We start from the raw sequence: 23,598 nt of genomic DNA, 5'->3' as shown, positions 1-23,598 counted from the left end.
TTATGTATCGCATAGACAGTCTATGGGGAGCAAAAGCTCAGCTTTTGCCGCAGTGGGAATATGCGAGCCAATCACAGCGGTCAAAATGAAAAATTGTTACATTGCACATGAAGTGCCTACTGTCTGTGCTATATGCCCCACACACTGTATTTTGAGCACGTTAGCGAAAACTTCACAGGTGAATATGTCTACAATTGCACACTTAAAGTGTTTCAACAAACTTGATTACCAGCAGAAGTTGCTTACAATCAATCGAGGTAGGCCAACACCCCCTCTTAACGATTTCCATCAGCGAAAGGGGCAGAAAATTGTACGTACATTCCAGCTGGAATGGTACAACAGAAAAGAGTGGCTTTGCGGGTGTGAAGTTAGCAAGTGTCTGTTCTGCTTCCCCTGTCTGCTGTTCTCCAAACAGCGTGACAATGTGTGGGTATGTGCCGGCTACACTGATTTAAACAACCTGCCCACTGCATTGGCCAAACATGAAAGATCAAATGTACACATCCAAAATCAAATAGCATTGAAAACATTTGGGAAGGGGACTCCAATAAATTTAGCTTTGGACGAGGCCAGTCGACTGCAAATTTCTGTGCATAATGCAAAAGTTCGCGAAAACCGTGAGATACTAAAGGATTTGATTCGTGCCACTTGCTACCTTGCCAGGCAGGAGCTAGCATTTAGGGGGAGGGATGAAACCACTGATTCAGCTAACAGGGGGAATTATGTGGAGTTGTTAAACGCATTTGTGGAGAAAGATGAGCGTCTGAAGATGCATCTTGAAACATCATCGGTTTTCACCGTACATCTAACCATATTCAAAACGACCTCATCTCGGCCGTATGTGACACTGTGTGTCAAGATACCCCTGACGTGATGCTGTAAAGTGCTTGGGACAAATGCTTGTTATTGACAAGCACTCTGTCTCGAACGTCTGTATTAAATAAACTTAAATTAAACCTTCCTTCTAATAAGTCTTTATTTCCCCACTCTGTGTCTTGGCGTGGTTGAGGCTACCAAAACAGGTCTTGATTTTGAACCCAAATCTGGCCCTACTTGGATTAAGGCACCTTATTGGATTTTTTTTTTAAATGTTGATTAGGCCCTTTTTTATTCTTTTCTACGAAATTAGCCCAGCTAAATTCCATATCTTTTCAGTATCTAGGATTCAAATCAATTCAATTAAGAGTTGCATCAAGCAAAAATGAATGACATTTTGCATAATGACAGCCTCAGTCACATCTTTGACACCTTGACATCTGACATCTTAGTTCTTTTGTGAAAGGTGTTGAACAGATAGTGGCTCATTACCATAGCGCCATCTAGCGGCTGTCTTTGAAAATAACGATTTGATTTGCTTTGATTTTTTTCCATCATTATTTTGAGTATAGGCCTACTATCTATCTATCTATCTATCTATCTATCTATCTATCTATCTATCTATCTATCTATCTATCTATCTAATCACAGCATGAAAAAGTGCACAGCATGTGTCACTGCCTACCCTGCCATAGGGCTCACCGCACGCCACTGGCACAAAGTTAGATATACAAACATGTACAAATGGCTAATGTTTGGATGTTAACACACAACACTTAACTTTAGCACCCACAGCACTTGGTGCATCTGCTGTACTAGAAGGGCCGCCACTGCACCCAAAGTCCGGTGATAAAGTACACGCACGACATACAACAACCACACTCCCATACACACACACACACACACACACACACACACACACACCAACAGGCACCAGTGCGTAGTGCCAATTAAACAAAGCTACTGGTGATAACAGTCCACAATCAAGCAATATATAATGGTCACCCAGTAGCCTACAATACATATATACTGCACACAAACAACCTCCCTCAATTAGGTCGCAAAGAGGGGGGATGCCAACTAAATAAAAGAAACCAAAGAAACAAAATATCAACAACAAAAAAATCAGACCAAGGTAGAAACCAGGTGGAAACAAAGCAGCAGCGGGACCAACTAGGCAGCAATCAACTGGAGCATCACGCCGTTTCCCGTCAGATGGGATGGTCTACAAAGCACAAGGTAACATTAACACGTTAAAAAGTACTAAAAAAAAAAAAACTACCCGCTAACCGGACTAAGATTAAGCCATCCGCTTTACTTAACCAACAAAGTAGCACAATGAGGAGGCACAGATCTATATACGCCCAAACACCATAGCAAAAATTAAATAAAAATACATACCAAAGGGGCAGAGCCGCTCCGTCACACAGTCCAACAAAACACTGGCTAACACCAACGGTAAATGCGCGCCTCTGGGCTAGGCATGCCACGGCAGACTGCTCGGTGCTAAATTAGAGAAATACACAATGACGCGATGTTACTCTATAATTACCTCAAAGCACAACTTTGTCCAAACATGATGAACATGGAACGAGGGCTTACCGTGAGAAAATGCAGAAATCAGATATCCAGAGCCCTCAATGGCTAGCCTGGGCCCGCCCATCCTAAGCGTGACGCAACACGAGGGCCTGTTGTGAGCTTAGTCTGGCCAGGCAAGCTATCTACAGCTCTTCCAAGCTCCCGAAAAATCAGGAACCAATCAACTTTGAGCATCTCCAACGGCCCTGGGTAGAGGCGTGTTCAAGGCACTGACGTAGTAGAACTGCGATCGGAAGCCATAGATTGTTTACAGAATCTATGCCGGAAGTGGTTCATTCACGCTTCCGCATCTATTACGCATAGATGCTGTATTGAAAGCATTCAACGGGAAGTTCTCATTGAAAACGGAGCAAAGAGCAGCCCTGGAGGTATTTATTGAAAGGAAGGACGTTTTCGCCTTGCTCCCGACCGGCTTCGGTAAGAGTTTAATCTACCAGTTAGCCCCGTCGCGTCGCATACGTCAGAGGAAAGAGTGATGTGATTGGTTTAAGCTTCGTCACAACCTTTTCTGGCTTCGACCAGTAACAAACTGAGGCATTTCAGGGAGGCGGGTCAACCACGGGCTCTGGGAAACGGTTGGGCTTAATATCTTGGCCAGACCAATAGCTCGTAGAGCTTTGTCACGTTAGCCAGACTACTCAATGGCTAGACAAGGCACCTCAAACCGCACAAGTGGCGCACGCGACGTAAAGTTGAGATGAATGCACAAATGCAAGTAACAGAAGGGAAAGTTTGCTCAACCCCAGCACGCCATCTGCCAGTCGCCCCAAACGCCAGCGAAAGTGGGAAACAAACGCCATTCCCAGCTGAAACTTGGCTACTCTAAATAGTATAGGGACCGCCCCCCAATTAACATTTCCCACACCAATCCGCCAACGAGGAGTCAAAACTGGCCAACGGTTGCTCTGCTACACAAGCGTGGTGAGCAGAAAAACATCTCCGCATGCAACAGCAGAAGACCACATTGGGCTCCACTCCTGCAGCCAAGAACAGGAATCTTAGAATCAAGAACAAGTTCCTATTAAAGTGGCCGGTGAGTGTAGAAAAAGGAAAGACGTGACTGTTAGTTCTGAGTAAAAACAGTACAGCGTCACAGATAAGAACTGTATCAGATTGAGATTATGGTGACAAATCTGAGTACTATTGGAGTGCTTTTCTTTTAAAATTCATGAGTGAATATGGGATGTTTTATGATTAATTGTATTTTAAACATTATAAAATTCTCTTGTTGAATATGATCAGATTGTTCAGTTTTGATTCACTGAATAAAGACATGGCTCTGAAAGTATTTCCACCTGAAAGGCAACTCACAGATGCACTCTGTTTAATATAGTATTGATAGTAACAGTTTCCACACTGATTTTTGTATAGTAAACTTTTTTTTTTATTGAGCAAAGAAAATGTATAATCATTGCAATGATGAAGCTTGGATACATTTATTCAGCATTTATGGAAGGAGTCTCTAATATCAGCACTTAACAGAGGTAAAGCTGTTATATTTGATTCCTTACTAATACAATGAGTGTCTCAAGTTAGGGGAATTTTTATTGATTTTTTTTTTATACACTCAGTTGTCAGGGTTTGTTTGTTTTTTTAAATAAACCTATCATATTCTGTAGGGGTATTTGCAGGTAAACAGTTACTGATTGTCACTGATTTGATTGTAACTGACATTTTTGGGTGGTATGATGGGATAATGGTTAGCACTGTCGCCTCACAGCAAGAAGGTTCTGGGTTCAAGCCCAGTGGCCGACGAGGGTCTTTCTATGTGGAGTTTGCATGTTCTCCCGTGTCTGTGTGGGTTTCCTCCAGGTGCTCCGGTTCCCCCCACAGTCCAAAGACATGCACGTTAGGTTAATTGGTGGCTCAAAATTGACTGTAGGTGTGAATGTGAGTGTGAATGGTCGTTTGTCTTAATGTGTCGGCCCTGTGATGATCTGGTGACTTGTCCAGGGTGTACCCCGCCTCTCACCCATAGTCAGCTGGGATAGGCTCCAGCTTGCCTGCAACCCTGCACAGGATAAGTGGTTACGGATAATGGATGGATGGATGATATTATTTGGGTAGTGGAGCATTCTCAACACAACAGAGGCACTGACAGTAAATGGTAGCGGCATGTTAGTGGGGGTTACTGTGTATCGAGTGATGCAGCACAACCTGCCAAGCAAAAATATCCATCTATCTGCAGTCCTGATGTCAGAAAATGAACATTGCAATGATGAGGGGTTAAATATGGTCCTCTGGTGGTCCCATTCTATCGCAGACAATAACTGTAACTTTATGCATCAATACTACGTGAGCTTCATGGCAGGTGTAGGTGATAAATTGGCACTGAGCAATACCATGCTTTATAGTTTAATGATAGTGTATCGTCCATAAAGCACTGCCAATTTAACTCACAAAAATATGGAGGTAACTGATAAAAACACAAATTCGACTCAGATCAGCATCTTAGACATTGGTGGTGGGTTGGTCTGAAATCACAATGACGTTTGTGTCTGTCGTCTATGGCAATTGTAGCGATCATTCTTGTGGCATTCCAGGTAAGGACCCCAGTCTTCAGCAGGTGAGGACGCTGATTTGAGACGCTGTAGAGGAATAGCACATATTTGTCAAATGTCTGTGATAAGATAGGACTCAGTGCTTAGTAGTACTGCTTTACATGATACTGACAATTGTAGTCTATTGTATTTATCAGATATATTTCAGTTCTAGAGATACCACATATGGCTTTTACAGTGATACATTAGTATTAATATTAGTATTAGTATTATGTTGCTCACTGTTTTTTTCAGTGTTACTAATTTCATGAAATTCGGTATCAACAAGAATCCTCAAATTTCAAGGACTTTACAGAGGATCCTTGCAGAGTGGATGATAACAATTTTCTGCAACTCAGCAATTCTTGTTCTTATTCCCAAGTCATTTAATCTCTTTGATAATTGTCTTGGTGTTGTACTAAGTGCTTCTATTATGATTGGAATGACTTTGTGCTCATATTCCATAGCTTTTGTAGTTCTCTTGCTAGATCTTGGTGCTTCTCTATTTTTTCTATCTCTTTTTCATTTACTCTACTGTCGTATGGTATGGCAAAGTCTATTATTTTACATTCCTTCTTTTCTTTATCAATCAATATGGTATCAGGTCATCTGGCTTCTATGGCACGGTCAGTCTGGATGTTGAAATCCCACAGTAACTTAGAGCTGTTATTTTCTGCTACTGTTTCCAGTTGGTGTTCGTACTTTGTACCTTCGGCACAGTTCTCAATGAATTTTTCTTCCCACCCAATCACGCCTACGTTTTTTGAGCGAGCATGTTACATTCACTCACAGTGTGATTCACTGTTTCGTCTACTGTACCGCTTCACACAACTGGCACTTGCTCTCTTACTGTGTTTTATCAATCTTTGCCTTGATAACATTGGTTCTTATTGCTTGTTCTTGGGCTGCTAAAATTAATGATTCAGTTTCACGCTCTATTCCAGTTCCTTTAAGCCACAACCATCTTTCTTTTCTTGCCTCATGATCTGTTTGTCTTAAAAACTGGCCATGTAATGTTTTTTTCCTTCCAGTCCTGTTTCCTTTCAGTTTTTTAAATTCAGTCACACCCTCTCCTTGAAAATCATCCATCTGTCTTGCAGCCACGAACAACCTTTCATTGCTGCTTCTCACACAATTCTCTAATCCAAGCTTCGCGAAGTCAATAGCATCTTCTACACTCAAAAGTCTTCTGCCACCTTCTTTCCTGGGGATATAAAGTCTGCTTGTACAGGTAGTCGTCGACTTACGACCTATGCGACTTACGACTGATCGATTTTACGACCGTCTGGTTATGACTGGCAGGTGTTTCCCAGCAGAGCTAGCTGAGCGTACAACATTTTCTGCCCCAGCTCCCGGCAGCGCCTCTCGCCGCGTACAACAGTTTCTGCCCCAGCTCCAGGCACATGCGCACTCTCTTGCGCTCCCTCGCGCACTCTGTCATACAGTTTCCGCCCCAGCTCCAGGCACATGCGCAGTCTCTCTCGCACTCCCTCGCGCACTCTGTCATACAGTTTCCGCCCCAGCTCCAGGCACATGCGCAGTCTCTCTCGCACTCCCTCGCGCATTCCGTCATACAGTTTCCGCCCCAGCTCCTGGTTTATGAAACGAGCAAATGCTCCCGCCAGCCCGAGCGCTGCAACAGCTGATGATGACGTAGACGACCCACAGCCAAGCACCAGTGATGCCAGCGGTCACTAAGTTTTGTATTTTGCTATGTTTTACATTTGTATTTTGGTATGTTTCAAACTAAAATGTTTTCTATTTTTCACACCTGTATTTCGTATTTTTTGTTTTGCACATATTAAACGAATTGTACTGTACGCAGTGTAGTATGCAGTGTTTGACTTAAACCAAATAATGAGCCAAGGTAATGAAATAAGAAAATGTTGATAAAATAAGACTTGAAGATGATTACAATATCATTACACATCACAATATACTTACGTTCATTTAACATAGGCCGACTTACGACCAGATCGTTTTACGACCGGTCAGTCGTAACCAAACGCAGTTTTAAGTCGATGACTACCTGTATTGCTTTTTTGGTGCGATCCCTTATGTATCGTTATTAATTTTCTTGTCTTCCTATCAATATTTTGTTTTTCTTACTTTGTCCAATCTAGAAAGTTAGCTGAGTACCTAATTAAAGAGACTGCCCAGATGTTAATCCCTTTAATCATGTTTTCCCCATTCAACTTCGTCTTGAGAACTCATCTCATTCTCATTATCTCTAGCCGCTTTATCCTTCTACAGGGTCGCAGGCAAGCTGGAGCCTATCCCAGCTGATTACGGGCGAAAGGCGGGGTACACCCTGGACAAGTCGCCAGGTCATCACAAGGCTGACACATAGACACAGACAACCATTCACACTCACATTCACACCTACGGTCAATTTAGAGTCACCAGTTAACCTAACCTGCATGTCTTTGGACTGTGGGAGAAACCGGAGCACCCGGAGGAAACCCACGTGGACACAGGGAGAACATGCAAACTCCACACAGAAAGGCCCTCGCCGGCCACGGGGCTCGAACCCGGACCTTCTTGCTGTGAGGCAACAGCGCTAACCACTACACCACCGTGCCGCCCGTCTTGAGAACTATTATTATTATTATTATTATAGTACTGCTGCATCCTCTTTTTACACACACACACACACACACACACGAAGCCTCTGTCCTACCTGCCACAAGCTTCCTTTCGCTGTTATTATCTTCCAGATAGCCACGATTGGGATCCACATGAGGCAGAAGGCAGCCATACACCAGCCCAGAGCAATGCCCCACTGCGGATATTGCACTGAGCCATATGTGGGAGCAGTGAACGTGTACACTGACCAGACAAGAAGGATCTGCAGGATAAGAAGCAGCAAATTTGTCAATCCCTGTAAAATATTATTAATTTTAATATTTGAATAATACTTTCTATAACCTGCAATACACACAATGAGAATAGCAGGAGTGAGACAAAACCAGCAAACCCTCCACCACAACCAGAAGAGGCTGCTCTTGGTCCCAATCATCATTTCAATGTCTTTGATAAACTGGTTTGCACCTGAAAGCAATATATGTCATTAAACTGACCAGTGCAAAATTGCACATTCAGTTAAGTAACAAAGCATGTTTGAATTTTTATATTCACCATAAAACCAGCTGATTCCGATGACCTCCAATATTCCAGCGACCAGAAGGATCCATCCAGCACAGAAGGTATCCATCAGATTCACCCAATATATCCCTGCCTTTAAAGACAACACATCTCTGTGAAATATTTTTATTTTCCCATTTTATTTCTGATATTTTCTCATGAGTATTTAAAAAGGAAACTGAAACTATTGAATTACCCCAGTAACGCATGGCAGACCAAGCAGGAAGAGTACGCCACAGGTGACCACAGCCGTGAGACCCTGTTTGGACTTTAAGAGTCTGGGGAAGGCGTCCTGGAGACATGTTGAGATCAGCTCTGCCAGACAGATTATATTTAAGTCAGAGATCTGAGACAGATTTATATTTTAGGTTTCAGAGACACAATGCCTGCAGAGTAGAAATGGCGTGCAATGATAAGCTTGTGTTAAATCAACTGATGGATGATAAACATCTAAGTACAGAAATTCGGTTCTGCAAAATGTGGCATAAGAAAACACATGCACTTACATAGTGTGTTTTTGTTCTGCAAGGAAAATCCTATTTTAATGCATTTTGTCAATCTTATATTTGTATGTAGTCTTCAGTGCAAGCAATAAGCCTACCTATTCCAGCAAACTGAGAGTCCAGACCAAGAGTTATGAGCATGAAGAAGAACAGGATGGACCACAGTGGAGATATGGGAAGTTTGGAAAGAGCATCAGGGTAAGCAATGAAAGCCAATCCAAACCCTTAAAATGAGCAGAAGAAAGCATATTCATATTTTTCCCCATGATATGCATTAGTTAGTCACTGATCCTGAAATGGGACCTGCTTTCAAAAAACAACTATGAGTTAGCCTGTGTGTCTGCTTTTTGACCAGGAGATTGTGAGTTCTACTCTTGGTTGGGTCATATCCATCCATCCATCCATCCATCCATCCATCCATCCATTATCCATAACCACTTATCCTGTGCAGGGTTGTGGGCAAGCTGGAGCCTATCCCAGCTGACTATGGGCGAGAGGCGGGGTACACCCTGGACAAGTCGCCAGATCATCACAGGGCCGACACATAGAGACAACCAACCATTCACACACACATTCACATCTACAGTCAATTTAGAGCCACCAATTAGCCTAACCTGCATGTCTTTGGACTGTGGGGGAAACTGGAGCACCCAGAGGAAACCCACACAGACACGGGGAGAACATGCAAACTCCACACAGAAAGGTACATGTCGCCCACTGGGCCCACTTGAACCCAGAACCTTCTTGCTGTGAGGCGACAGTGCTAAGCACAACACCACCGTGTCACCTGGGTCATATCAGAGACCATTATTAAAATGATACCTCCTGCCATTTGGTGAGGCACATCACAATACAGATGTGAGTAGGGAGTCAAACTCTTGCAGTTACCAGAGGACCAGTCTCCCAACGTAGCCCAACTACGTAATGTCTGACGGCTATAGAAAAGGAGATCAGCACCACCTGATGTGCCTTAAGGACCTGGTGAGAACTTGGATGGGATACTGCCTGGGAATACCAGGTTCTGGCACAGGAAGGACTTTAACTTTTCAGGAAATATGCAAATGAAGTGTACTATATTTTAAATGTGTTGCCATTCACTCAGCCTATATGTCCACCTTGGAAACCAATAATAGTTAATAATGACAATAATGAATAAGAACATCTGTTCTTCTATTCACAAACTGTTCCATCCATCCATTATCCATAACCGCTTATCCTGTGCAGGGTCTCAGGCAAGCTGGAGCCTATCCCTGCTGACTATGGGCGAGAGGTGGGGTACACCCTGGACAAGTCGCCAGATCATCACAGGGCTGACACATAGAGACAAACAACCATTCACACTCACATTCACACCTACGGTCAATTTAAAGTCACCAGTTAACCTAACCTGCATGTCTTTGGACTGTGGGGGAAACCAGAGCACCCGGAGGAAACCCACACGGACACGGGGAGAACATGCAAACTCCGCACAGAAAGGCCCCCATCGGCCACTGGGCTCAAACACAGAACATTCTGGCTGTGAGGCAGTAGTGCTAGCCACTACACCACCCCAAAGTGTTCAACGTTTCAGCTGGGTTTTTTTTTTAAAGAATTTGCTTAATATTTTAACATCTTGCAAGTTTTCCAATCAAAATATTATACATTTACTTGAAATATTGATCTCAGTCCAGATTTCTGTAAACCTGCTTTGTGAGTATGTCTACTGTTTAAAGTTCAAATAAAAGTATAAATAAAATTGAATTGGATTGAATAAAATAGAAATGCACTTGCAAGGTGAAGGAAAAAAAGGAGAGAGAGAGAGAGAGAGAGAGAGAGAGAGAGAGAGAGAGAGTTTACCGGACTGTGCAACTTCTGAAACTGGTTTCATAGAAATATGTGCCATGTGTCCAAGGATGGAAAATATGACAAAGCCAGCAAGGATACTCGTAAAGCTGTTTATGACGCACACTATAATGGAATCTTTGAAGGAGTTGTTATGAAATTTGTTGTACGATGCCAGTGCTGTTACACCGCCCCATGCAATAGACAGAGAGAAGAATATCTGAGTGGCTGCATCCTTCCAAACCTGCATGAGTAAAGAAAGCAGATCGAGTTAATCCAGAAGTAATCGACTGATATCAATTATTTTACAAACTAGCAAGAAACTGTGACTCAGTTGTGAATGCTGAATCTTGCCTCAGCCTCAGCCAGTTTCGTAAGGTTCAACTTGGAGCCAATGTAATAGTCGATGCCACCTTTTGCACCCTCCAGAGTAACACCATGGATTAGCAGGATGAGGAGACCAACATATGGAAATATAGCAGTGAAATACACAGCCTGAAAGCAAACATTAGGTTTTCATGAGTCTTTGCATTCCATCAACCAGCCTCGACTGCAATACCAGTGATGTGTTTTTCCCAATCTGTTTCAGTCTCAGTTAATTCCTTACTGATCTTAACCCTTCCACAACACACACACACACACACACACACACACACACACACACACACACACACACACACACACACACACACAAAGCCAGACTTATGCTAGCTACAAAAGCTGTAGCTTTGTCCTTGTATTAGACAGTGAATTAAACTCGACACTCATGACTCACATTTGTGTGCTATTTCTCAGTCTGCACACATATATACACACACACACAAGTGCGCGTGACAACCCCCCCCCCCCACACACACACACATACACACACACTGGCCCAGGTTGCCTACAATAACTTGAAATCAGCCAGCTGTTAAGTGCACCTCTTCAGATAAAGACAGTTATTCTAGTAAGCATGAGTATGACATAATCAAAAATAGTACAGTATATTTTATTTCTCATCTCATCTCATTATCTCTAGCCGCTTTATCCTTCTACAGGGTCGCAGGCAAACTGGAGCCTATCCCAGCTGACTACGGGCGAAAGGCGGGGTACACCCTGGACAAGTCGCCAGGTCATCACAGGGCTGACACATAGACACAGACAACCATTCACACTCTCATTCACACCTACGGTCAATTTAGAGTCGCCAGTTAACCTAACCTGCATGTCTTTGGACTGTGGGGGAAACCGGAGCACCCGGAGGAAACCCACGTGGACACGGGGAGAGCATGCAAACTCCACACAGAAAGGCCCTCGTCGGCCACGGGGCTCGAACCCGGACCTTCTTGCTGTGAGGCGACAGCGCTAAGCACTACACCACCATGCCGCCGTATATTTTATTTATGTTATTAAATTCCTTATATCATTGTTTTGATATAAAGTAGCAGGACCACGCAAAGTTCTAGCTGATGACTGAAGTCAACAATTTCAACACACATCACAAATAGTGTCGACAAAATCACTGAGGTCCCTGATTGGACTGTTTTTTGGGTTTTTTTAAATCATGTGATAAGCGGCACATCTCATCTCATCTCATCAGCTCTAGCCGCTTTATCCTGTCCTACAGGGTCGCAGGCAAGCTGGAGCCTATCCCAGCTGACTATGGGTGAGAGGCTAGGTACACCCTGGACAAGTCGCCAGATCATCACAGGGCTGACACATAGACACAGACAACCATTCACACCACGGTCAATTTGGAGCCACCAATTAACATAACCTGCATGTCTTTGGACTGTAGAGGAAACCCGCACAGACACAGGGAGAACATGCAAACTCCACACAGAAAGGCCCCCATCAGCCACTGGGCTTGAACCCAGAACCTTCTTGCTGTGAGGCAACAGTGCTAACCACTACACCACCATGCCACTCCTGTTCGATATCAATATTTGTTAATATGCAATACTCACTTTCCCAGCAGACTTGATGCCTTTGCAGAGAGCTGCAGCAATCAGGATCCAGCCCAGTAGCAAACAGAGGGCCAAGTGCCAGACCACCGGCCCTGTCTCACTCAGACTGCTAGTGCGCTGGAGGACCACACGGCTACAGGACAGATTATTCATGGTATCATTAAATTCCTTCTCACAAAAAAGAGAGATAACAAATCCAGAGCTCTTCAACAAATCTAAAGAAATTTGTTAACATAGTACAATACATAGCACTTTTACTAAATGAACTGACTTTACTGATTTTTTTTGTGTGCAAGACATGGAAACAATTTACTATCTTTGTGAGGACCTTGGAATTAATACGTGTTCTATTCCCTTCTAGCAGGTGTCATTCATTTGGTTTGATAGCATGCAATATTGTTAGCATATCGCTTATCCTATGTAGCCTGGGCCCGCCCATCCTAAGCGTGACGCAACACGAGGGCCTGTTGCGAGCTTAGTCTGGCCAGGCAAGCTATCTACAACTCTTCCAAGCTCCCGAAAAATTGGGAACCAATCAACTTTGAGCATCTCCAACGGCCCTGGGTACAGGCGTGTTCAAGGCAGTGACGTAGTAGAACTGCGACCGGAAGCCATAGATTGTTTACAGAATCTATGCCGGAAGCGCTTCATTCACGCTTCCGCATCTATTACGCATAGATGCTGTATTGAAAGCATTCAACGGGAAGTTCTCATTGAAAACGGAGCAAAGAGCAGCCCTGGAGGTATTTATTGAAAGGAAGGACGTTTTCGCCTTGCTCCCGACCGGCTTCGGTAAGAGTTTAATCTACCAGTTAGCCCCGTCGCGTCGCATACGTCAGAGGAAAGAGTGATGTGATTGGCTTAAGCTTCGTCACAGCCTTTTCTGGCTTCAAAAAGATAGCTTGCCTGGCCAGACTAAGCTCGCAACAGGCCCTCGTGTTGCGTCCAGTCTTCGTGATGCTTCGACCAGTAGCAAACTGAGGCATTTCAGGGAGGTGGGTCAACCACTGGCTCTGGGAAACGGTTGGGCTTAATATCTTGGCCAGACCAATAGCTCGTAGAGCTTTGTCGCGTTAGCCAGACTATATCCTATGTGCATTACGTCACTCTACCCAATGGAGAATGAGCGTGCAATATTGTTACAATATTGCACATTGTCAAGACAACATGACATCACATGTCAGAGACGTAAAACGTCCGTGCTAGCAAGTGACTGTGACAATTTGTCAACAAACATGGTGGCCAGGTTTGCTTCATTAAAAACAGAAGATTTTGAGAGAATTTTGGCTGCCAGGTCGTGCCGTTGTGTGTAGCTGTCAGTGTTGATTTTAAAAGTAACTAAGTAAATTACACAAGGAAAATACTACTACTATGACTAATAATAATAATATTGGCTGACATTTTTCGTGGTATATCAGATATATTCCATTCAGCTAGCATGATATTAAATTCATCTTTGACTCGTTCACTATCATGCTAGCTCAATGGAATATATCTGATATACCACGAAAAAAGCCAGCCAATATTATTTAATTATTAGATTTAGCAAGAGTCAGTGCACTAGTGTATTCTAACCCTGATAAAAACTAAACCTTCAGTAACCAAAAGAAAAGTTTATCACGCTTTTATTTATAAATATATTTTTTTAAAATCTGCTTTTTTTAAATAAAAAAATTCCTTTCCTTGTGGGGTTTTGTTTGATTGTTTATTTATTTGTATGTTTGTTTTCAACTAAAAGCTGTAATTTTGTTTGACAAAAATGTGAGACCCTCACAATTTTCCGTTGAATCATTCATTCCAATTCATTCCTTTGCATTATGGGGACTAAAAGAGAGAGAGAGAGAGAGAGAGAGAGAGAGAGAGAGAGGAACTCACTCCCAGTACTGCTCACTGGTGCTCTGTAATGACGCATTAATCCCAAAGTTTCCCAAACAATTTTGATTCAAATCAGCCACCACACTCTCATTTCCAGTCAGACTGCAAAGCTCTGTTGAGATAAAAAAAAAAAAAAAAAAAAATCAGAAAATCATCAGTATCCTACATTTTAAATAAACAGCCGTAGTCCTTCATAGCTCCTGGCCACTGTTAAAAGCTAGACGGCCTTTCAATTTCATAAAATCGGTGAAATTTAGTTCCTTCTGAAATTCGGTCATTATGATATATGTTTATTTCTGTAATATCTAAAATAAATTCTGTGGCCATTCTCTGGCTGCGAAGTTATTTAATTTGAGGGAATTCCCGAGCAAATAATGTGCATGAAATCTCTAGCTTCGCGCAGTCAAGCAGACAGAGGAAGTCCGTGTGCGCATGCGCAGGTTTACCTTCGTCGTCTTCTTCCTCTTCTTTTGGGTTTTACAGCAGCTGGCATCCACAGTGTTGTATTACTGCCATCTACAGGTTTACCTTGACCATGCACTGACAGTTACATCATCCTGTCACTAAACGAACAGCTGATCACACCGAGGTGCTCTCTGACCGCCGATATTTATTAGTTTGGTCCTGTGTTTCCTTTTCTTCTTGCTTTCCGTTACTGTAGTCGGTCTTTCATGTTTCATTCGCACACTCACATCCTCCATTTTTCTTTCCTGTTTCAAATTTTTATCCCACAATTATGCCTTGCGCGAATGGGGAAAGCTCACCATGTGATGCATGACGTAGTGTCTTGTATTGTGTCATGGTGAAGCAGGAAAAAATAGCTGAAAATTTAGGGCCACGTGGCTCTAAATTCATTAATTGTTCTATTTAAAAAAAAATTGGAAGTCTGTGATTCAAATTCAGTAGCTTTCAGTCCACTAAGCAAAAATAATTGGGTGTCAGGGGAAATTCTTTTTATGACCTACACTTGAAAAATCTGAAAGGCAGTCTAGCTTTAAGCATTGTGTTCAGGTGCTGCAATGGCCTGTGCGAATTTCAATAAATAGCAGATGGTCACATTTTTTCCAGACCTTTTCTTTAAAGGAAACGTTCTGTTTACAAGGAAACATGAATCTTCTTTTCTTTTTTTTTCTTTTTTTAGGTTCAATATGAAGAGTACAATTCCAACCAAGAGAAGTGCTGTTTACTCATGTTAAATTAGAAGTGACACAAATTCATGACATTGCTGAGAAAACAGATACACCCCACAGAGCATTGCATTGAGTAATATGGCCTTTCAGTAACAGTGATGAAGATAAGTCCTTGACAAACCTCTAATAGTGTTGTTGCAATCCGTCCCTAACCAGCTTGGGCAAGTGCTCCATGGCAGTGGGTACTGAAACGATGCGAACATGTAGTAGATGCCATACGCTATGATGACGTTGTAGTAGATCACCACAAAAGTGTTAACCAGCAACATGGTAATTCCAACACCTGAAAAAGTGAAGGCAGTAGGCAATTTAAAGATATAATCAGTACTACGTTCATTTGGGGGTTGTATTTGATTCTATTATCAAACTACATGAAGCATTTATGGAAGTCATTGCAAGAGTGATCAAGATGAGAATACACATTCATTTTTATGTAGAATGATCAGTATTCTTCTTGCATTAAAATATCCAAGAAGCATATTTTTTGGCAGCACATTCTTATAGTGGTAGCAATAACTTACATAAAAAGGACTATAATATACATCGAAATGTTAAATGTAAAACACTCTAAACATTATAGCTGTGTCCGAAATCACTCAATTGTTCACTACTCCCTACTCACTATCTAGGGAATTCTATATAGAGGACTATATAGTGAGCTCATTAGTAAAATGAAAAAAACACTTTCGGTGGACACTACTCCGCCACGCCGTTATTTATGTCATGTTAAAACAGCCACCGTCAAATGGTGCGGTTGGAGTCTTGTTCTCAGACTCAGACTTGAACACTCGAGACTGGACTCGGACTCGAGGTTTAGTGACTCGACTACAACACTGATTCTTGTCATGACTCTTCTCTTTTAAAGGGCAAGTAGATCCAGACTGTGCCAGTGCTAGTGCCAGTGCCAGTAGCATTCCCCTCATTGTATAACAGAGGCACTTTTCTAAATTGTGTTTAAATTTTTCAACTGTATATAGATTGATTTATACTTGTAAAGAAGAAACTGATCATTCAGATAAAAATGTTATCAGTCACGCTGTAAAATATTTTACAATGGAAGTATAAAATATTAAAATCACTGATTAGACAGCAAGAGAATGTTATGTACCTTGTAATATTGGCACAGATTTCCACATGTTAATGGGTCCCTGGCTACAGAACTGTCCAACCGAGCTCTCTAAGAAAAAGAGTGGCAGCCCTGTAATTGCCAGCATGATAAAGTAGGGAATGAGGAAGGCTCCTAAAAACAGAGAAGCAAGGGAAAATGTAGGGTACAGTTTTGGTTAATAGTTTACTGAAAGATGCTGCAGAAGGCTACATGACGCCACATAAGCTCTTCCGGCCAAAAAAAAGTTGATGTTTCACAGTTTGGGTCTCAATCCTCACTTCAGGTTTCTGTATGTGAGGAGTTCGGCCCTAACTGACTCCTTGGTGAGTATGAGAGTGAAATTGTGTGTGTGTGTGTGTGTGTGTACATGTGTAGTGCTCTACAAATCCATCTATAGTGTATTTCTGCCTCAAGCCCAATGTTCCACATAGGCTTCAGAGCCACCCTGACCAGTATAAAGTAATTAATGAAACTAAATGAATGTTATTACAGTGTCATCGCTGTCATCAATAAATACTTCACTATATAGCAGTGTTATGCAGCTGATGTTCATGACATTTATGTACCTACCAAGTCCTGAGTTCAGGACTAACTTCCCAATTAGTCTAATTTGCAAATTATGTGTAAATGATTTAAAGTTCAAAAATAACTCCGCTATAAAATTATAACAATAATTATTCGATCCACACTCACTGGATATGAGCAATCGGGCGCTCTGATTGGCTACTCTACTACTAGGATATCAGCTTATATACCGTGAGTAGAGAAAAACAAAATGGCGAAGCGTGTTGCTGAACCAGCCGAGGATGAAATAAAAACTCTACTTGAAAACAAAACCCCAAAAAATACAAAAAAGCAACAAAATATGGAATGAAAGTATTTCATGGTAAGAACGTGTTGTTTTTTTTTCAAGAATTTTTATAATAGCATTTTTCACAAATTGCTAGTCATTTCGCCGGTTTGTTGACGTTCAAAGTGGAAATGTTTTTGTCGGACGTTTTGTTTAAAGTTTTTATTTATCGAGTTTGCAAAAAATAAAAATAAAAATGCTCTGTTTCACAAAATCCAGTGAATGTGGATAGAATAAAACAGTTATTCCACTCAGTTATTCCACTCAATCTCATCGTACATGGCTTATAACCGCTATCAGCTAGCTCATGTATGACTTGATTTCTTGGAATAACTTTAATATCAATATGACTTGATGTCAACTTGATGGGTTACGCCTGTTGGAATAAACCATCATACATCATTTACAACCCCGATTCCAAAAAAGTTGGGACAAAGTACAAATTGTAAATAAAAACGGAATGCAATGATGTGGAATTTTCAAAATTCCATATTTTATTCAGAATAGAACATAGATGATATATCAAATGTTTAAATTGAGAAAATGTATCATTTAAAGAGAAAAATTAGTTGATTTTAAATTTCATGACAACAACACATCTCAAAAAAGTTGGGACAAGGCCATGTTTACCACTGTGAGACATCCCCTTTTCTCTTTACAACAGTCTGTAAACGTCTGGGGACTGAGGAGACAAGTTGCTCAAGTTTAGGGATAGGAATGTTAACCCATTCTTGTCTAATGTAGGATTCTAGTTGCTCAACTGTCTTAGGTCTTTTTTGTCGTATCTTCCGTTTTATGATGCGCCAAATGTTTTCTATGGGTGAAAGATCTGGACTGCAGGCTGGCCAGTTCAGTACCCGGACCCTTCTTCTACGCAGCCATGATGCTGTAATTGATGCAGTATGTGGTTTGGCATTGCCATGTTGGAAAATACAAGGTCTTCCCTGAAAGAGACGTCGTCTGGATGGGAGCATATGTTGCTCTAGAACCTGGATATACCTTTCAGCATTGATGGTATCTTTCCAGATGTGTAAGCTGCCCATGCCACACGCACTAATGCAACCCCATACCATCAGAGATGCAGGTTTCTGAACTGAGCGCTGATAACAACTTGGGTTGTCCTTCTCTTTAGTCCGAATGACACAGTGTCCCTGATTTCCATAAAGAACTTCAAATTTTGATTCGTCTGACCACAGAACAGTTTTCCACTTTGCCACAGTCCATTTTAAATGAGCCTTGGCCCAGAGAAGACGTCTGCGCTTCTGGATCATGTTTAGATACGGCTTCTTCTTTGAACTATAGAGTTTTAGCTGGCAACGGCGGATGGCACGGTGAATTGTGTTCACAGATAATGTTCTCTGGAAATCTTCCTGAGCCCATTTTGTGATTTCCAATACAGAAGCATGCCTGTATGTGATGCAGTGCCGTCTAAGGGCCCGAAGATCACGGGCACCCAGTATGGTTTTCCGGCCTTGACCCTTACGCACAGAGATTCTTCCAGATTCTCTGAATCTTTTGATGATATTATGCACTGTAGATGATGATATGTTCAAACTCTTTGCAATTTTACACTGTCGAACTCCTTTCTGATATTGCTCCACTATTTGTCGGCGCAGAATTAGGGGGTTGGTGATCCTCTTCCCATCTTTACTTCTGAGAGCCGCTGCCACTCCAAGATGCTCTTTTTATACCCAGTCATGTTAATGACCTATTGCCAATTGACCTAATGAGTTGCAATTTGGTCCTCCAGCTGTTCCTTTTTTGTACCTTTAACTTTTCCAGCCTGTTATTGCCCCTGTCCCAACTTTTTTGAGATGTGTTGCTGTCATGAAATTTCAAATGAGCCAATATTTGGCATGAAATTTCAAAATGTCTCACTTTCGACATTTGATATGTTGTCTATGTTCTATTGTGAATACAATAACAGTTTTTGAGATTCACAAATTATTGCATTCTGTTTTTATTTACAATTTGTACTTTGTCCCAACTTTTTTGGAATCGGGGTTGTATGTCAGTTGACACGAAACACTTGAAATGCTTGTCTAGGTGTCTCCTCATTAACACCGCCATTTAGGTTAAGTGGATAACACTTTACTTGAACCCAGCATCATGACCTTGTGATCTGCTTGCCATGCCTGATGCCATATGCTGTCATAAGCAGCTGATGTTTTGTTATATCTGTTATTTTACTATGTTATATTATCTCTAATTGTCTGATAGGCCAAATAATATTTGATGATAGCTTAGATGAAGTCTGCTCTAGACACATCTATCATAACTATCACTATTCATGGAAACTGTACTGTCCATCAGCTTATGACAGTATGTTCCATCAGACATGTGTATCATGTGATTACATCTTCACCATGACGCAGGGTTCAAGTAAAGTGTTATGTTACCAAGGCTTGTAATGGACAAAATACACTCTTAGAAAGAAACTGACAAAAACTGTTAAATTCTTACACATCAGTGTAAGTTTTGGGACAACGCTTGTGTTAGTTTTGATGCATTCACTGTGTTAATGGTTTTAACACAGTGCATGTGTCAGGAAGGTCAACACAATGTGTAAACGTGTAATATTAGCACATTATGTGGCGTCCTTGGCCATACGTACACACTGTGTTAAAAAAAAAATACGTAAAACCATCCACAAAAGAGTGTTATTGGGATCATTATTGGTGTTGGCTTCAAATTGCAAACTGTTACTCAAAAGGTTTGGTTGACATACATTATACACAAACTGTAAATGATCTGTATTAATACTGCATAAGTCGCCCTGACCAGGACAAAGTAATTAATGAAGATAGATGTTAGCGTGTCATTAAGTCATTCTGTTAATTAACAGAATGAGTTAACAACATGTTAGTACTTGACTATTACCATTATGATTGGCAATTCATGTCTGACTCAGAGGTTGTTAATGTCAGAGGTGGACAAAGTACCCAACTTCATTACTTAAGTCAAAGTACAGATCCCGCTGGTCAAATGTCACTCCGATACAAATGAAATTTGTAAAGGTAAAATTTTTGCTTAAGTTAAAGTACTGAAGTACTTGCTTTTAAAAATACTTCACATCACATTATCTCTAGCCGCTTTATCCTTCTACAGGGTCGCAGGCAAGCTGGAGCCTATCCCAGCTGACTACGGGCGAAAGGCGGGGTACACCCTGGACAAGTCGCCAGGTCATCACAGGGCTGACACATAGACACAGACAACCATTCACACTCACATTCACACCTACGGTCAATTTAGAGTCACCAGTTAACCTAACCTGCATGTCTTTGGACTGTGGGGGAAACCGGAGCACCCGGAGGAAACCCACGCGGACACGGGGAGAACATGCAAACTCCGCACAGAAAGGCCCTCGCCGGCCCCGGGGCTCGAACCCAGGACCTTCTTGCTGTGAGGCGACAGCGCTAACCACTACACCACCGTGCCGCCCACTTAAAAATACTTAAGTATTAAAAGTGCATTTTCTGTCAATGCATTGTTGTATTACTGCCACAACGCTGACAAAACCTAATGCCTCTGAAGCAACCGACTGGATTTACTGACTAGCCTGTAGAACCTGTAGAGCTGAAGCTCCACCTGACATGCTAGCAAACTCTTTTCAAACTTGAAATCATATTGGGTGGCTAATGCGACGAGAAAAGAAAGAATGTAGAAATCTGTTTATTTGGCAAGATTATACTAAAACATATTTCTGAAAGGACTTCAGATAAGTTAACGTTATTCATGTTAGCATAACTCTGTTTTTACATGCTAACTAAGAGTGTCCAAGTTAACTAGCTATGTGTTAATGTTAGCCATGGACAAAGCTATGGCAACTTGGTGGGCAAATCCATAGAAAGTCATTTGACTAACCAGACTGCATAGCTATTGCAACGTTATCGCTAGCTCTTAAAGCGCAGATAACTTCATTGCAAGCTTTCTCTTGGAATAAAATGTTTACATACCTCAATATGCTTCCGCAGGTTAGACAGCGAATTTTTGTAAGCTGTGATATGGTTTGTTTTAGGCAGACAAAGCAAACATTTAAAGCAAAACAAATCTTCAATCCTTTCAGAAAACTGAAACCTGGGTTCATGGGCCATGGGTGCATGTGTTCCCCAGAGGAACTGCCTCCTTCCATTCTGCCATCAACTGATCATGTTAAATAAAGCTGCTGAGAAATCATTAAACTTGATTTTATCCAGTCTATGGACGTGACGTGACCCTAGTGATTACTGATCGGCTGTCTCAGTGTCACCTGCGAGAAAACCAATCACATTTTAGAAAAGAAAAGGAAAAAACATCCACTTTCAAAGCCACTTCATAGTAACAAGTAACGAGGACATTGATAGAAATGTAGTGGAGTGAAAAGTACGATATTTGTCTTTCAAATGTAGTGAAGTTAAAGTCAGAAGTTTCCAAAAAAAAATACTCAATTAAAGTACAAATACTTAAAAAATGTACTTAAGTACAGTACTCAAGTAAATGTACTTAGTTACTGTCCACCTCTGATTAATGTATACACTATGCTAAGGATTAGTAGCTATATTTAATCCATCATCATCAAAGCATTAGTTAGGTATTAATAGATAGCTTATTTGTGGATCTTATTGTAAAGCGTTAACGATGGGAAGACAGCAAGGAGACTTGGGACGGGTTATGGGACAATTTCTATTCCCATGAATTAATTTCAACCAATCAGGTTTTAAATGACATCAGAAGTTAGACATTTCCCCTTAGAGTAACCGACTTCCTTTGGAGCCACGAAGCTGGACACTGCAGTAAGGTCTGTCCAGTTCAATATTTTTGTCAACCAAAACTTGTATTTTCGATTTCACCTCCATCTCCATTCTACAGTGTAATATACGCTGGTGAATTTGGGATTTGTTAGGAATTAAAATATGTAGCCTACCATATATAGCATTATTTATTAAACTTAAATTCTGGGGAAAAAAACATTTAAGGATATTTTTTTCAAAATGGCCAGATAGGGAGAGTTGGGACAGTTTGTCCATCATGTTACACGTTTTTTCTTGTAGTTTACAAACATAAAAGTGTTTTAAAAATGCTTGTTAAAAATGTGGGTGTATCCCTGCATGAGGATTAAACTCATTTCATTCCTTCTTGAAAATGGAACTGTTTTGGATAAACTGATATTTTTCTATTGCTTTAGTAGCTTTGTGTCTTTATACAGTTCATATGTTACAAGTTCATCTCATTCATCTCATCTCATTATCTGTAGCTGCTTTATCCTGTTCTACAGGGTCGCAGGCAAGCTGGAGCCTATCCCAGCTGACTACGGGCGAAAGGCGGGGTACACCCTGGACAAGTCGCCAGGTCATCACAGGGCTGACACATAGACACAGACAACCATTCACACTCACATTCACACCTACGGTCAATTTAGAGTCACCAGTTAACCTAACCTGCATGTCTTTGGACTGTGGGGGAAACCGGAGCACCCGGAGGAAACCCACGCGGACACGGGGAGAACATGCAAACTCCGCACAGAAAGGCCCTCGCCGGCCACGGGGCTCGAACCCGGACCTTCTTGCTGTGAGGCGACAGCGCTAACCACTACACCACCGTGCCGCACAAAATAAATAAACAAATAAATAAATACTAGAAAAAGTGAAGTCTGGAGGCTAGTATACTGTATGTGACAAGCTGAGAAACTAATGTTGTGGTCAGAAGGTGTCATAAATCCTATGTAATATGAATGTGACAGTACCTACAAAGAATTTCACACAATCTACAAAAGCTGAAAACTCGTCCCAAGTCTCGCTGCTCTCCCTGACACTTTGATGAAACCATGTTCACTCACCACCTCCATGTTTGTACGTAAGGTATGGGAATCTCCATATGTTTCCAAGTCCGACTGCATATCCAATCACAGACAGGAGATATTCCCTCTTTCTGGTCCAGTTCTCCCTGCCTGGCTTGCCATGTCCTCTTTCAACACAGAGATCTGTGGTCATATCTGCCTTATTTTTCTAAACCAGTTAAACAAAGTATACATATTACTATCAACTATAGCCACATAATGGATTATCGTGGCTCAGGTGGATAAGGCGCCATACCATAAATCTGGGGACCCAGGTTCGATTCCAACCCGAGGTCATTTCCCGATCCCTCCCCGTCTCTCTCCCGCTCATTTCCTGTCTCTACACTGTCCTATCCAATAAAGGTGAAAAAAAAGCCCAAAAAAAATC

General features: G+C 41.6%; 1 protein-coding gene across 1 annotated transcript; it reads right to left on the bottom strand.

Moving 5' to 3' along the window:
* Positions 1 to 4,787: 4,787 nt before the first annotated feature.
* slc6a14 (solute carrier family 6 member 14) lies at positions 4,788 to 23,364 on the bottom strand. Its single transcript, XM_060910200.1, is given in 14 exon segments — positions 4,788 to 4,919; positions 4,922 to 5,003; positions 7,636 to 7,803; positions 7,897 to 8,006; positions 8,094 to 8,193; positions 8,296 to 8,414; positions 8,701 to 8,826; positions 10,439 to 10,667; positions 10,778 to 10,918; positions 12,373 to 12,505; positions 14,248 to 14,359; positions 15,559 to 15,720; positions 16,546 to 16,677; positions 23,211 to 23,364. Coding segments are annotated over 14 exon segments (1,821 nt in total). The 3' UTR covers positions 4,788 to 4,866.
* Between the last annotated feature and the right edge of the window lie 234 nt (positions 23,365 to 23,598).

The sequence above is a fragment of the Neoarius graeffei genome, chromosome 26, assembly GCF_027579695.1.
Source record: "Neoarius graeffei isolate fNeoGra1 chromosome 26, fNeoGra1.pri, whole genome shotgun sequence".
In the NCBI taxonomy this organism is placed as follows: domain Eukaryota; kingdom Metazoa; phylum Chordata; class Actinopteri; order Siluriformes; family Ariidae; genus Neoarius; species Neoarius graeffei.
This window is presented reverse-complemented; position numbering and strand designations above follow the sequence as displayed.